The sequence below is a fragment of the Selaginella moellendorffii genome, unplaced genomic scaffold, assembly GCF_000143415.4.
Source record: "Selaginella moellendorffii unplaced genomic scaffold, v1.0 SELMOscaffold_1, whole genome shotgun sequence".
Taxonomy (NCBI): Eukaryota; Viridiplantae; Streptophyta; class Lycopodiopsida; order Selaginellales; family Selaginellaceae; genus Selaginella; species Selaginella moellendorffii.
This window is the reverse complement of record NW_003314262.1, coordinates 2,801,695-2,815,610: the sequence shown is the minus strand read 5'-3', so window position 1 is coordinate 2,815,610 and position 13,916 is coordinate 2,801,695. Positions and strand designations below refer to the sequence as shown.

The window sequence follows — 13,916 nt, the reverse complement described above, 5'->3', positions numbered from 1 at the left end:
TGTTTCAGGTGTTGAGTATGTTGGTTTTGCAGCAAACAATTGGATCATATGGTAGTTGCAATAAAGCATTACCCCCATTGATTTCTCACACTCTTACAAATGTTTCACATTTCAATCATTTATTGTGCTTGAAAGTGACTACATAAGCTTTTCTTTCTAGGGCTTTTGCTTTTTGGCTTGAGTTGTATGATCATTATGGTGAATTTGTTTTGGGGAGTGTGGATTATTACAACACAATATTTGTATGTAAGTAAATAATTAATATATGCCAATTCCTCTCCAATGCATGTATTAATGTGTGTGGTTTCTATTCTAGATTCTTTCCATGGTCATAAGTTAGCAAATCACTACATTACAGTCATGTACCCAAGTGTGTGTTATTCAAACTACTCCAAAAATCTCAATTATTAATTTTCTGAGCTCAAAAAATGCTAATACATTTTAAGGTGGTATGGTTTGAATTTTGATATTTGTGCAAGGTTTTTCACCTCTTTTTTTTTTAAAGCATTAAAAATTTAGTAGTCACTATGTTAGGTAAGGATAGTGAGATGATATACTTTATATATGAGGGGATACTATGTTTATATTGTTATGTATATACCTCCCACATTTACATTTTTGTGGCCTTTTATTTTCTTCACAGGAGAGAGATTTATACTCTCTCCTATAAAGAAATTAAAAGGCCACAAATGTGTAAACTAGGAGCAAATAATTCTCATATATAGCTCAACAACAACACTTGTTTGCATACAACATCAAAATTAGAGACTATGTTATCTTCTTTTCTTCCCACACAATGAGTCTGCATATATGAAGAGGAAGATCTCACTGTTATAGAGATTTATAGAAGTAGTGTTGAATTCTTAGAATGTAGAAAAAAAAAATTTGCTAGTGCAAGATGACATATTGAATAGAGTTTATATTGTTGTAAATGGTGTGATGATTATGTATAACATATATGCTTTGTATTAATTGCTTAAATATCTTTTACTTGTTTTCACTCATTTTTTCTTTGTAGGGTTACTAGCAAAATTACTACCACAGACTTTAGACCATAATTTTACATTGTATAGTGTGAGGTGGTGGATGAATGTGAAGTGGTTGAATCTGAAATGACAAAAGAGGATTATTCTTGTGATTAGCATATAATTTTGTAAATGGATTTGATTAAAAAATGTATTTGAAAAAAATATTAAAATTTGAAACTGATTTCAAATGAAAATAAAAATCTACATAAATTCATTTCATCATGAAAAGAAATCATTTACATTAAAGACGAAATTAAAACATAATATTTTTATTTCTTTTTACATTTTAAAAGATACACAAAAATATTATAAATATCTATAAATTATTAAGAATATTCTATTACCCTGACTTCTATAATTTTATTAAACCTAAAAACATAGATTTAACTTTTTTTATTTCAATTATTAATAATAAAAATTTGGAAGAATGTATAAGTGACAAAACATTTCATTCTATTTTAATCATTTAACCAACTTTCAACCACTTAAAGGTGTCTCACTCACAACTTTCACAAGTATTCATCTCAATTTAAGTGTTAGATTGTTCACCCAATAGAGAACATGTAAATATGGCCTCAAATCGACTTTAACTTTATACTTGGTCCAAATGTATAACTTTTATATCACATACCAAAAATACTATTGACATATCAAGTTTTTATATTAAAGATAAATCCATTTTCATTACCATTTATATATATATAACACTTTATTTCTTTCCTTTTAAACTAATTGAAAAAAGGTAATTGCTAACATTTCTAACCCATTTGTATATATTCTCAACTAACTCTTTTTGCAATAGAATGAAAAGGAAGAGATGACAATTTTATTAAATAAGCCTAAATACTCCAAAACTATCTTTTTTTGAGCTATAATTAATTTAGTTATTGTGTAAAATGCCAAGATTAAAAAGTCAAACATTAATATTTTAAAAGGCATTATAAAGTTACTCTTGCTCTCTCACCTCCCTATTGTCAGCACAGCCTGTTATTCATACACACACCAACTAAAGAAAAACCAAAACTTCAACTTCAACTTCAGATGGAAAGATGTTATGCTTGCTCCTTACAGTTCTAGAAGAACCTAAAGATGATCACTATCTCTGCACTTGCTCACTCCAGGCTGGATGCTGCTGCTGCTTACCAAGAATCTGAAATGGAGCTCATAGTCAAAGATGTTGGACGTCTTGCCACCGCCTCCAAAGTCATCACACTCAGAGAATTCATAGGCTCTGGTGCGTTCTGCCAGGTTCTATTTGGACTTGATCAGCCTGATTGAGAAGCAGACCCTGAGCATCAATGTCGGGAAGTTCATACCGCCACTTGATTGTCTTGATCTCCATGGAGTGAACCGGAGAATAAGGAACGATCTGATGGCAAAGTTGCAAACTCGAGATTGAATCCTCGGGCCAGGAATTCATTCCCAAGGCCTTCAGATGTCCCCGGCTTACCTTACATGCACGCAATCCTGAAAGAGGCATTAGCCAGCTACACGGTTCTTTGGAAAGCGTTCAGGACGACAGTCTTCTGGGTTAAGCCAGTGTTTTGGATCTCATCCGATTGCCAGATGTTGATGAGCACCGTGGAGCCTTTTGGGAGATGATCCCATTCTCTGCTGGATGCAGGATGTGCTCGGGGCATCCAGTTGCTGTTCGTTTCATCCCCAGCCTTCCACAGGATCAAAACTCGGTCGACCTGATAGAGAAACAAGCAAGCTGGCTTCAGAGCTAACTTTGCAACTCCCCGGCTGAGCTGCAAATCTCTGTATGAATGAGGGTGAAAACTGGCAATTCACAAAATAATGCTACATGAACTCATTGAAAATCTGATGAAAACAAGTCCCATCGAAGAACAAGCTTAAGTTGGCATTGAAGAAACATTCAAACTTCTGTTGTAGCAAGACCTGTAGCATGGTTTCGATGTAAAGGCCGAGAAGCATCCCTTGAGGCATGCCCTCGGAGCTCGAAACCTCTTGGGCCGATTTGCTCTGTTCCTGGTCCGCATGAAATGGTTCCAGTCCTCTTGGACGAGCTGCAAATCCGCAAGCTTGGAGCGGAGACCCTGGCAGCAGTTGGCGTGAATGGTGCAAACTCTTTCCATGTCGCTGGCTGGCTCGCAAAACCCACTGAAAACCTCCGTTGGCGTGAACCGGATCTTGGCTCCTATGGCCCGGAACTCTGCGTGGAGCTTGATCCTGTCGAAGACTTCCTGGTCGTGGATGTGGTAGTAGAACTTGGCGTGCCTGTCCCAGTCCGGTTAGGGTTTGTCCGGTTATTGGATCTCAACCCCGTGTTGTCCTGGTTGCGAATGTCCGTTTCGTTGCCATTGAAAAAGTCACAAGCCAGCTCCACGTCTGCTTCCGGAGAGAAATTCGAGAAGGGATTTCGCAGCCACAAGACGTCTGCATCCTGGAGACGATTCCTGGAGAAGAAGTTAGTACAGGAAGGCAAGGAGAAAGTGGTTCAAATTTTTACTGAGAAGATGAAGTTGTATCCCATCTGTAGAAGAATGCTCAGGAACGATATTTTCTTCCTTGTCCTTTTCAAGTAGTCCCGGGTCATGTACGGCTTCTCTGCTGAAAAGTCCACGCCATTGCTCTCGAGGAGGATGCAGTGCGAATGAGTTTCCAGGCATTTCTTGTGCGCAGATGGATCCAACGTGAAGATCACCAACGTCGGAATAAGGCGGGTCGTATCGTCACCGTCTTGGAAGCTAGCCAGGAAGTAGGATAGCAGTTTTGATGCCCAAGCCTTATTCAAAGGAGTCACGATGACAGTCTTGTTAAAAGCAGCTTTCCTTCAGCACAGTTTGAAGATTGCGAAACTCGTCCGCGGTCTGAAAAAATAAAAAAAGGAAAAAAAGAAAGTAGCAATCAGTTGAATAGAAGAGGATTTAACTTACCAAGCTGTTGATGCTATCAGCGGCAATCCAGGGTAACAGTAGCATCCGAAAGGCTGCACTCGTAGGCCAGCTGCCTGTTGTACCACTGTGGCTCCAGAGATGAGTCAAGTTGTAGACGCTGAAAATATAGAACAGAACAAGCAAGCCCGGTCTGCTCAAGCTGTTGTGATGTAAAAAGGGATGGACATAACACTCATGAGCTCGTTCATTGTGTTCCGACTCTTTTTACATGACTCAAGGGACATGACTCATGACAGCTGATCGAGACTGACATCTACTACCCCTCCCACTCAGCCGAAACAGATGGAGAGCAGACTCCCAGTGCAGCGCGATGGCGTTCAAAGGAGTCTCGAGCCAAAGCCTTCGTGAGTATATCAGCCACCATTGCCTCGGTGGGGCAATATTCCAGCAACAACTTTCCAGGACTTGTTCCCACACGTAGTGGAAACGAATCTCGATGTGTTTCGTCCGAGAATGGAAGCGAGGATTGGCGGCCAGTGCAAGAGCACTTTGGTTGTCCGAGAACAGCACCATAGGGCCGGTGCAAGCAGGAATCTGGGGCAGGTCACGGCAGAACTGGGTCAACCAAATCGCTTCTTTGCTGGCAGCAGTTAGGGCAATGTACTCTGCCTCTGTCGAGGACAGAGCCACCAGCGGCTGGCGCTTACTGCTCCAGGACACAGCAGCCCCATGGAGCAAGAACGCATACCCGGAGGTAGAGCGCCTTGAGTCCTGGTCGCCCGCCCAGTCCGCATCCGAGTACCCATGAAGTTCCTGTGACACAGCAGCGCCATAGTGAAGCTGCAAATGCAAGGTACCTCGAACGTAGCGGAAAATCCGCTTCACAGCTTGCCAATGTCCAGGTCCGGGGTTCTCGAGGAACTGGGAGACCATCCCAAGTTCCCAACAGCATAGGCGAGATCTGGTCGCGTGCCCAGCATCAAATAAACAAGACTTCCCACAGCTTGACGATATGGCACCGTGTACTCTCAGGGGCCATGTCACGGCTGAGTTTGTGATTGACCTCAAGAGGTGTGGCCATGGAAGAGCAGTCCAGCATATTGAAGTGTTCCAAGATCTCCCTTGCATAGTGAGCTTGTGTCAAACTCAAAGTGTGTGCTCCTCGATTGCGTATAATTTGGATGCCAAGGAAATGGCGAAGCTCGCCCAGGTCAGACATCTCAAATTCTTCACTCAGCTTCTTTTTCATCTCATCCAGCAGGTGGCGGGTTTTTGCACCGAGAATGCAGTCGTCAACGTACACAGCAACCAGGAGAAAATCGTCACCACACTTGTACAGGTACACGTTTCCTTCCACTGCAAGAGGAACACACCCCAGGCTCTTGAAGAACGCATCAATGCGTTCAAACCAAACCCTCGGGGATTGTTTAAGCCCATACAGGGCGCGATTCAGCTTGCAAACAAGATATTCCTCACCAGGTTTGACGAATCCAGGTGGTTGCTTGACGTAGACCTCCTCGTTCAACTTGCCGTGCAGGAAAGCAGTGCGAACGTCCAACTGGTGCAGTTCCAGGTCGTACTTGGCAGCCAGTGCAAGGATCACTCGCACAGAGGTCAACTTCACAACTGGTGAGTACGTCTCCATGTATTCCAAACCTGGAATCTGGCTGAATCCCCGTGCGACAAACCTGGCCTTGAACTTTGCTACAGTTCCATCAGGTTTGTACTTGACTGTGTAAATCCATTTCGAGCTCACAAGGTGAGCACCTTCAGGTAAGGTTGTCTTTGTCATTGTATTGTTTCGCTCATGCGAATGCATTTCAGCATTCATGGCTTCTCGCCACTGGGAAGCATGAGGTCCAGCTAATGCCTCGTCAACATTCGCTGGAATGGGGATTCGCTCTGGATTAGCAGCCACGAAGTTAGCCTGGTGCGTTCCTTTCTTTTTAATTTTTCCAAAACTAAAGAAGGGACGAGATTGCTCAGCTTCCAGTTGCAGCCTCGATGGTACGGGAACTCGAGCAGAGCGCCGTGGTTCAGGACATGCTGGAGGGTGGATCACAGGTGGTGGAACAAGTGGAGAGTCTGGGAGAGCTCCCACTGAAGTTGGCGACCTGCTTCCAGCTCCCACTGAAGGTGATGATCCACGTCCAGCTCCCACTGAAGATGAGCCGAGGAAGAACTCAGGAGCAGCTTGAAATTCCTCGTCGCCCTCGAAGTAAGTGTTCATCAGCTCTTCAGAGAAGCTAGGTGTTCTCACTGGAGGAGATTCTTGCAGAGGCGTAGCTGGAGGGCGTGGTGGCAGTGCTGGAGGAACCACCAGGTTACCACCAGCAGGAGCAAGAGGCAGCAATGGAGGCAGCTGTAGTCACGTGAACTGTGTCCACCAGCTGGAGTTCCACGAAAGTAGGAGCAGGAACTTCAGCGCGATCCTTGTACAGCTTGCTCTCATCAAAGAGCACATCCCGTCTTTCCAGCAAAGTCTTGCGCTTGAGAGAATAAAGGTGATATCCTTTCATGCCCTCCAAATATCCCAGGAAAATGGATGGCTCAGCCTTTGACTCCAGCTTTCGGCGTTGCTTGTGATGATCGTAACCAGGTGCGTGACCAGTCCAAAGCTCATAAGGAGTGGTCTTCCCAAGCAGGGCACGTGTTGGCAACCGGTTTCGAACATAAACAGCCGTGTTAACTGCCTCTCCCCAGAAAGCAGCCGGCATTCCCGCGTGAAGCAGCATACAGTGTGCAGCTTCTATGATGGTGCGATTCACCCTCTCGACAGGAGAACACTTCTGACTTATGAGCCAGCAGGTACACGATCAGGTGCCGTGTGTAATCATCCAGGAAGGTGACTACGTAACGTTTGCCTCCCAAAGATTCAACCATAATCGAACAAATGTCCGAGTGTACCAACTCAAGAACAGAACTTGCTCGAGAATGAGAAATCTGTGGAAAAGGAAAAACGTGGTGTTTTCCACCAACACAAGCTTCGCAAAAGGGCAGCGCGCTCCCAGGCGCCACAGGATTTTTAGCTGTTGCTCGTTCACGTGACCAAGGCGCTGGTGCCAGGTTGCAAGTGTCGGTGGAACCTGAGCCATCAGCGCCACAGGTGGAAGGATCACGTGAGCATCCAGGCGGTAGAGCGTATCAACTGGAACTCCAAGTCTCCAGTCTCGGCATTGCTGTGAACAGAGTATCGAAGCCTACTTGAGCAGCAGTTCCAATCGACAGCAGCGTGTGTGTAAGTCCCGGAACATAAGACACAGGATAGATCTCCCGGATTTCTCCAGAAGAGAGCTGAACCCTGATTGTTCCTTTGCCTAGTACGTTGTGAGCAGAGGAGTCACCGAGTCCCACGGCGTCACTCTCACACGGTTCTTGGTAGTCAAAAAACAAGGAAGCCATGGGGGTGCTGGGTCTCCTGTCACGGACGATCGCGCCAGGGCGTTGCTGCTTGCGACCGTCACGCCTGCGTTTAGCACGCTCGCATCTGTTCTATCTCACATGGCCATGAACTTTGATCAAGTCGTGGGTGCCCTAATTGAAGAGGAACGCAAGATGAAGCGATGCCCTCAGCCAAATCTTCCTTGCTTTATGCTGGTGCTGCGGGAGGATCATCCTAGTCCTCTCAAGCTCAGCCGAACGACATTTCGTGGCATGTGTCACTATTGCCACAAACCTGGACACTTGGCGAGGGATTGCAAGAAAAAGAAAGTTGATCGTGCTAAAGCTGCCAAGAACAAAGACAAAGGAAACATTGTTCTTGGAATGATGCTCCAGAATCCAGCCACAGCTCTGGTCCGAGCACGGGCTGGTGGCTGCTGCTTGCAGAGCGAGCCATCAAGAGCTTACAAGGAGTCCCAGAGCCCTTGTCTTTGTTTCCTTTGTCATTGTTCTTGGCAGCTTTAGCATGATCAACTTTCTTCTTCTTGCAATCCCTCGCCAAGTGTCCAGGTTTGTGGCAATAGTGACACATGCCACGAAAACCAGTGTCGTTCGGCTGAGCTTGAGAGGACGAGGATGATCCTCCCGCAGCACCAGCATAAAGCAAGGAAGATTTGGCTGAGGGCATCGCTTCATCTTGCGTTCCTCTTCAATTAGGGCACCCACGACTTGATCAAAGTTGTGAGATAGAACAGATGCGAGCGTGCTAAACGCAGGCGTGACGGTTGCAAGCAGCAACGCCCTGGCGCGATCGTCCGTGACAGGAGACCCAGCACCAGTCAATTCAGCCATTAGCCCTCGAATCCGTCCCACGTACACAGCAATGGTTTCACCCGTTTCCATGTGAAGCGCCAAGAATTGTTGATTCAGCAGCATGGAAGAATTTGTGGCTTGGGCCACGAAGATCGTGCGAAGCAACGTCCAGATTTCAGCAGCGGTCTTGGTGAGATCAATCAGCGGCAAGAATTCATCGCTCAATCCCAAGCCAATGACGGTGATGGCTTGCTGATTGCGAAAATCCCAATCTGATTGTAGCGTCTGCTCAGCGGGACGAGGCTCAGTCCCATCAACGATGTTCCACGCCCGTTTCGCAGAGAGAATCAGCCTGATTCTTGTCGCCCATGTGAAGAAATTCGTGCCACTGAATTTCTCCACCTCCTCTGTGGAAGCCACGAGAACTTGAGCAGCAACCGGTGGCGGCGGCGGCGGCGGCGGTGGTGGTGTTGAAGCGGCCATGACAGCAACGTCAAATCAACCAACCAGGATCGTCCCCGAAATCCGATACCATGTTGTGATGTAAAAAGGGATGGACATAACACTCATGAGCTCGTTCATTGTGTTCCGACTCTTTTTACATGACTCAAGGGACATGACTCATGACCACGTGGACATGCCACGTCAGCCGATCGAGACTGACATCTCGACACGGGCACCTCATCACTGGAAAAACAAAAAGAAAACACGAAACGGTTGTAACTTGAGGAAATCACAGCCATTGATCCGGGTAACGAAAATGCTGTGCCCCCCATCTTATTTAGCTCCTGTGCATTCGCTCTGAGACAGCCACTCAAACCTTCCTCAGCAAAAATTGGCTTGAATGGAAATGCTACCGTCTCCTTACCCATCACCGCGGTTTTGTACAGTATGCTGCTCCATATACTACTAACACTGCTATATTACTGCGCTCGAGCTTAAGTAGGAAGAAAAGGTTGTCTGTCATCCAGTATACCGACTTTAAGGTTTGCCTGTTAGCACCGGATGTAAGTATACATAGCAAATAATATTGAAGTTCATACCTGTTCACCAGCGCCAGCAGTCATATCGATAAAAGCGTCATCCTTGGGCCTAAAGGAAAGAAGGGTGAAACTTAGAACGCACATATGGAGGTCATATATAAAGGTTACCTCGTGTAAGTGTTATGCTTGTCAACGAACGTGTCCATTTGATTGTCAAGCTTTTCGTCCTTCGCTTTGCTTAGTGCCGAGAAGAACTGTTTTACGTTAGCAGAGTATTTGGAATAGAGCTACGAGAATACCTGGTGCATAGAAATTATAACAACCTAAGACAAAGTTGATTGTCAGTTTGTGCCCGAATAAGGCGGCAGAAGCCAAAGCCGTAAAGATTGTTGCAACAGTAGACGAGTACTTTTTCAAGATTGCATCTGGAAAAACGCACCTATAGAAGCGCCACATCAAAAGTTCAAGACTTACCAGCATATTTTAAAAAGAAGCAAGAGAGTATTCCTTGTGCTGCGTTGTTGAAGATTAGAAACATTTTTGCCCGAGAGTGGCCCTTGAAAAGATTAAGCCCATTCCCAGCTGACAAAGCGCACATGGATTAAGAAAAAGAAAAAAACAGATATAGAGTAAAGGCCACACCACTAAAATCAGCAGTAACCAGAATCGCTAGAAAGTTGGACATCGCTCCATAACTGTAAAGAAACAGGTTCTGCAAAAAGAAACAGAGAGAAAAACATTTACAAAAACTACGTGTAGCACACGCATCTGAAGATGAAGACTTGTCTCGAACTGACTCTTAAGGGCGCGGTTTCATTGAACACGGACGCCATGGATGGCACAGTGACCTGTAACTGAGATTGTAGATTGAGCAAACAGCACAACATGCAAAGAAGAGCTGACTTACAAAAATCAAGGTGTATACATATGCAATGAATTGAAGCGGAACGACCACCGTTGTCCCGGTCGGCGTCGTATGCAGCTGACTCACACTGATTCCAATCAGTAGCAAAGCAAGTGCTTCCACAAGTTAGAACACATGACGAGCAAAATGCACGAACTTTCACCTGTAAAACTGAAAACCGGGGTCTCATGATCACTTTGAGAAGCAAGGCAATCATCAGCACCTACAATAAAATACTCATCACAAGAACAATAAGAAGAAAGAAACAATATGTCTCTAACCTTAAGATTACTCAGCATCTTCACAGTCGCTGGATTAAAATACAGCTAAGAAAATTCGCAGAGAAAACCCACTCGTGCTCGCTGGAATAACGAATGCCGCCTCCTGGCCGCTCACAACGGGATCCGGCAGGACCTCCACGTCCTTGATCTTTAGCTCGTGTCCCCAATTCAGAAACCATGCATACCAATGTAAATATTATAATCCATTACAACAGTGATCAAGGAATCTGTATCTCTCACTTATAAATGTAGTGTTTAAAGTCACTTGTGCTTCCTGAGCTCCGCACGCACGTCCTCCACAAGTTTCTCAATGTGTTGCTAGCATGCAAATAATCTCACATGTTATTATGTTTGTTTATGTAAAGACCAGCTTACTATGTGCACCAAAGGTTGATGAAGCAGTTGCTTCACTGTGGGTTTGTTTGTTCGTCTTTCGAAGCACCAATGCAAAAAGCGATTGCATTCAACTAGGAAGTTGTCCCCAGGCATTACAGGGGTCTCCTCCTCACCAGATTGGACGTTGACTACTTCCCGTCCAAAGAAGTGTGAGAGCTGTGATGAAACCAACCACTTAAAACGTTTTTAAGAAAATTTTAAAAAATGCAAAGGGAGCATATAAACCGTGCTTGAGTATTTACCCTGTGGCTCCAAATTCTTGATCATTTGAAGTACAACACAGCCCAGGCTCCAAACATCCGCTGAAAGACTATCACAATACTGGAGATACAAGTTTCAGCAATGTGGCCACGATTATCAATCCACAAACCTCAGCCGGCATCTCAAGAACGACCTCAATCTGGTAAGGAAAATCGTAACAGTTTCAGATGTTACAGACTAGACACGTACTGATTGCAAAGCGATGCCATAATGAAATAGCTTAACAACTTTATGCGAAGTATCCACGAGTATGTTTGCAGCTGTGAGCGCCCTGACAAAGAATCTACAGATCAGTATGAAGTTTTCACGATCAATCTTAAAGCATGAACCCGTGTCTTGCGCCTCTGCTATGAAGATACTCCAAGCCAGATAAAATCTGATAAGTGTATTTTCGAATTTCATTTTCGTTGAAGGACAGACTTGGAAGTGACGTCCTCCTCATAAATGAACAGCATGCCATTCACAATCCATGGATAGTTTATTGCTTCAATGCCTGCCTCAGATGCATAGTACCGCACGATGTTGGGGTGCCGCAGAGCGCTGAGTTCTGCAACAACCTGAAAGCCAAAAGTCAAATGTGTATGAACTACTAAGCTAGAGAGTAGACTTCTTTACCACCTTAGGCAGGTTCTCAAACTGTGTAGGGAGCACATCAGAACTGTAAAGCACAATTCTGCGGCAGGGTAGGCCTCTGTAAAGGCCTTTAACATATATACGTTTGGAGTGGAGCTCAGAGTGTGGAATAATGTTTGTCTGTCTCCACTCAGCACCTGTCCTGTCAGCGTGAGCTCAAACTCATAGCCTGTTACGTTTATACACACTTGCGTGCTGCCTTCAAAAGGGTTGCAAGATATCGATGATCACATCCATGTGTGGAAAGTCATAGTCACTTTGGTTTACTATTTCTTTCAGGGCCTCTGCATTTAGTTCACCATAATTAACTTTAGTTAGCTTCACAAACAGTTTTAATGATTTACAGAGTAAGTTTTTCAAGTTTGTCACATTCCCTCTTTCCCATTGCCACCAGTAAACGATGAACTCAACAGTATTACAACTTCCGGAAAACCATGTCTATGCAAGTGTTGCAACCAACTTTGGACAACGTTTATAAGTAGGTGAGACATGGTGGGTGCCTCCCGTATGGTGAGTGTGACAGTCGCCACTCTCCCTAAATATGTGACCTCATGATTCTCGGTAAGTATATAATGCTTCCTGGGATTGTGGCAGTGACACCATCCAAACATCTGCACAATAGAGGAACTTGGACCTAGGAAAGGACCATTTGTCACCTCAAGATCCTCATCATAATCGAGCTCCACAAGTATAGCAGCCTGACCCTGCCAACCAAACCACTCCTCAGTAGGGCCAGTGGGCCAATCTTCCATGTTTATTCTTGGACAGTAGCCGCTTTGTCTTTGAGATAAGTACTCGACAAGCTCCTCTGAATTTGCATTCTTCACCAATTCGGCACAATCTTTGTTTGCCAAACTGTGGAGGTCATAATACAGATCCTGCTCCTGCTCAATATCGGACAACCACTCAAGAACACGGCCTGCCCACATACCCTCTAACCTTGGAATTGCGTCCGAGTTGATTATGTCCACACATTCCTGAAGCTCTGACAGAAGTTCCACAACTTCCCATCTCCTGTCATACCTGGATGTAGCGATCCACTCCCAGTGCTCTTTATGACTGCATTGCTGGAGAAATTCCTTCACCCTATCCAATACATGGGCAAGGCGCCTCAATGCCGCAACTGGGAGTGTGCATAGTGGGAATCTGGCATTTTGTATCTGCTTCCACATGGAGCAGTACAGGGCATGTTGATTGCATGCCAGGAACAGCAGCCTGCACAGACGAGGATACGCTTTGGCATTTGGCGCAAGCTCAGAAATCGCATCGATCGACCCTCAGCTCTCTGAAACCTAAATTTGACCATAGAGAACCTACGAAACTGCCTATGCCCTTTTCCCGCTTAACCCAAGAACCCTAAACTCTTTCATATAAGTTCCTAAACCAATTTTCAGAATATTCTCGTATCTGGCTTTGACTTGGCTTGGGTGACGGAGGGAGGGGGTGTGCAGGTATACGTAGCGCTGTTAGAGATGGATGCAGATCAGCAAGTCCTTACTGTATGGTGAGTCTCGAGGGGCAGCAGGTCAAGACCCAAGTACGACACAGGACTCTGAATCCGGAATGGAACGAGACCCTGGATCTCAACGTTGAGGGGGATGAATTGCAGCGAAGCCATGTTGGTGTCTCTGTTCTGAATCGCACGAATTGGCGTTCTCTAGGGAAAATCAAGATAGAGGGTAGTGACGTTCCGCATCGTTCAGCTGAGCCTTCCGATTCCGAGCAGAGAGTACCCGCTGAAGATCAGCTTGGGCTGCATCGTGATCATGGAGAGAGGTTCGTTGACACTCAAGCTATGGTGGAGCAGCCCGGTTGACCATCATGAACATCCTTCATCTCGGGTCCGAATCCCTGCACCACAAATTTACAGCGTCGAGCATGAAGCTGAACTCGATAAGATCATGATGAAGATAAATCACATTGCACAGATTGTCGAGGTCCATTACCAACAATTCTTGCTGTTGCGTTTGGTTTGCAAACTGAGCGTTGAAATGGCGAGAGGGTATGCAGGCAGTAGTAAGCTCTTCTTAAGGAGGCTAAGACAATTCATCAGGAAAGCAAACGGGCTGATTCGAGAGTGTTCCAAGCTTGAGGAGCATTGGGAGTGGCTTGCGGCTGTGAAATACGATAGGGAATTGGAAATCAAGGAGATTGTTGAGGAACTTCATTTCATGTGCGGGCTTATTGGCAAAAGTCGCATTCAGACTTTGCTACCAGAATTGCATGCAGCAGCCTAGGTCTACAAAACCGCACTAAAACAACAGGCCCAACGTGGAAATTTTAGAAGTCACTATGCTGAATACATACTACAGAGAGTAAATTCTTCAGAGCTGCCTGAGTTGAACTTAGAGGACGTGAGTGTTCATTTCGGGGAA

At 45.2% G+C, this 13,916-nt stretch overlaps 2 protein-coding genes across 7 annotated transcripts; one reads left to right on the top strand and one right to left on the bottom strand.

Moving 5' to 3' along the window:
• Positions 1–2,515: 2,515 nt before the first annotated feature.
• LOC112348201 (uncharacterized protein At4g15970-like) lies at positions 2,516–3,489 on the bottom strand (the record flags this gene model as incomplete). Its single annotated transcript, XM_024680334.1, has 3 exons — positions 2,516–2,722; positions 2,906–3,269; positions 3,314–3,489. Coding segments are annotated over 3 exons (747 nt in total), but the record flags the coding sequence as incomplete, so codon positions are not given.
• A 907-nt stretch (positions 3,490–4,396) lies between these two features.
• LOC112349719 lies at positions 4,397–6,412 on the top strand. 6 transcript variants are annotated; one of them, XM_024684672.1, is made up of 7 exons: positions 4,397–4,742; positions 4,792–5,099; positions 5,151–5,368; positions 5,427–5,518; positions 5,600–5,662; positions 5,714–6,107; positions 6,168–6,412. In XM_024684672.1, exons 1-5 carry the CDS (start codon positions 4,736–4,738, stop codon positions 5,626–5,628), a joined length of 654 nt encoding a protein of 217 aa, XP_024540440.1. In that variant the 5' UTR covers positions 4,397–4,735; the 3' UTR covers positions 5,629–5,662; positions 5,714–6,107; positions 6,168–6,412. The 6 variants fall into 6 exon arrangements, with proteins under 6 accessions (XP_024540440.1, XP_024540430.1, XP_024540418.1 ...); XM_024684662.1 differs by having other exon boundaries at positions 4,399–4,742; positions 5,427–5,662; positions 5,741–6,107; XM_024684650.1 differs by having other exon boundaries at positions 4,399–4,742; positions 5,427–5,662.
• Positions 6,413–13,916: the final 7,504 nt, after the last annotated feature.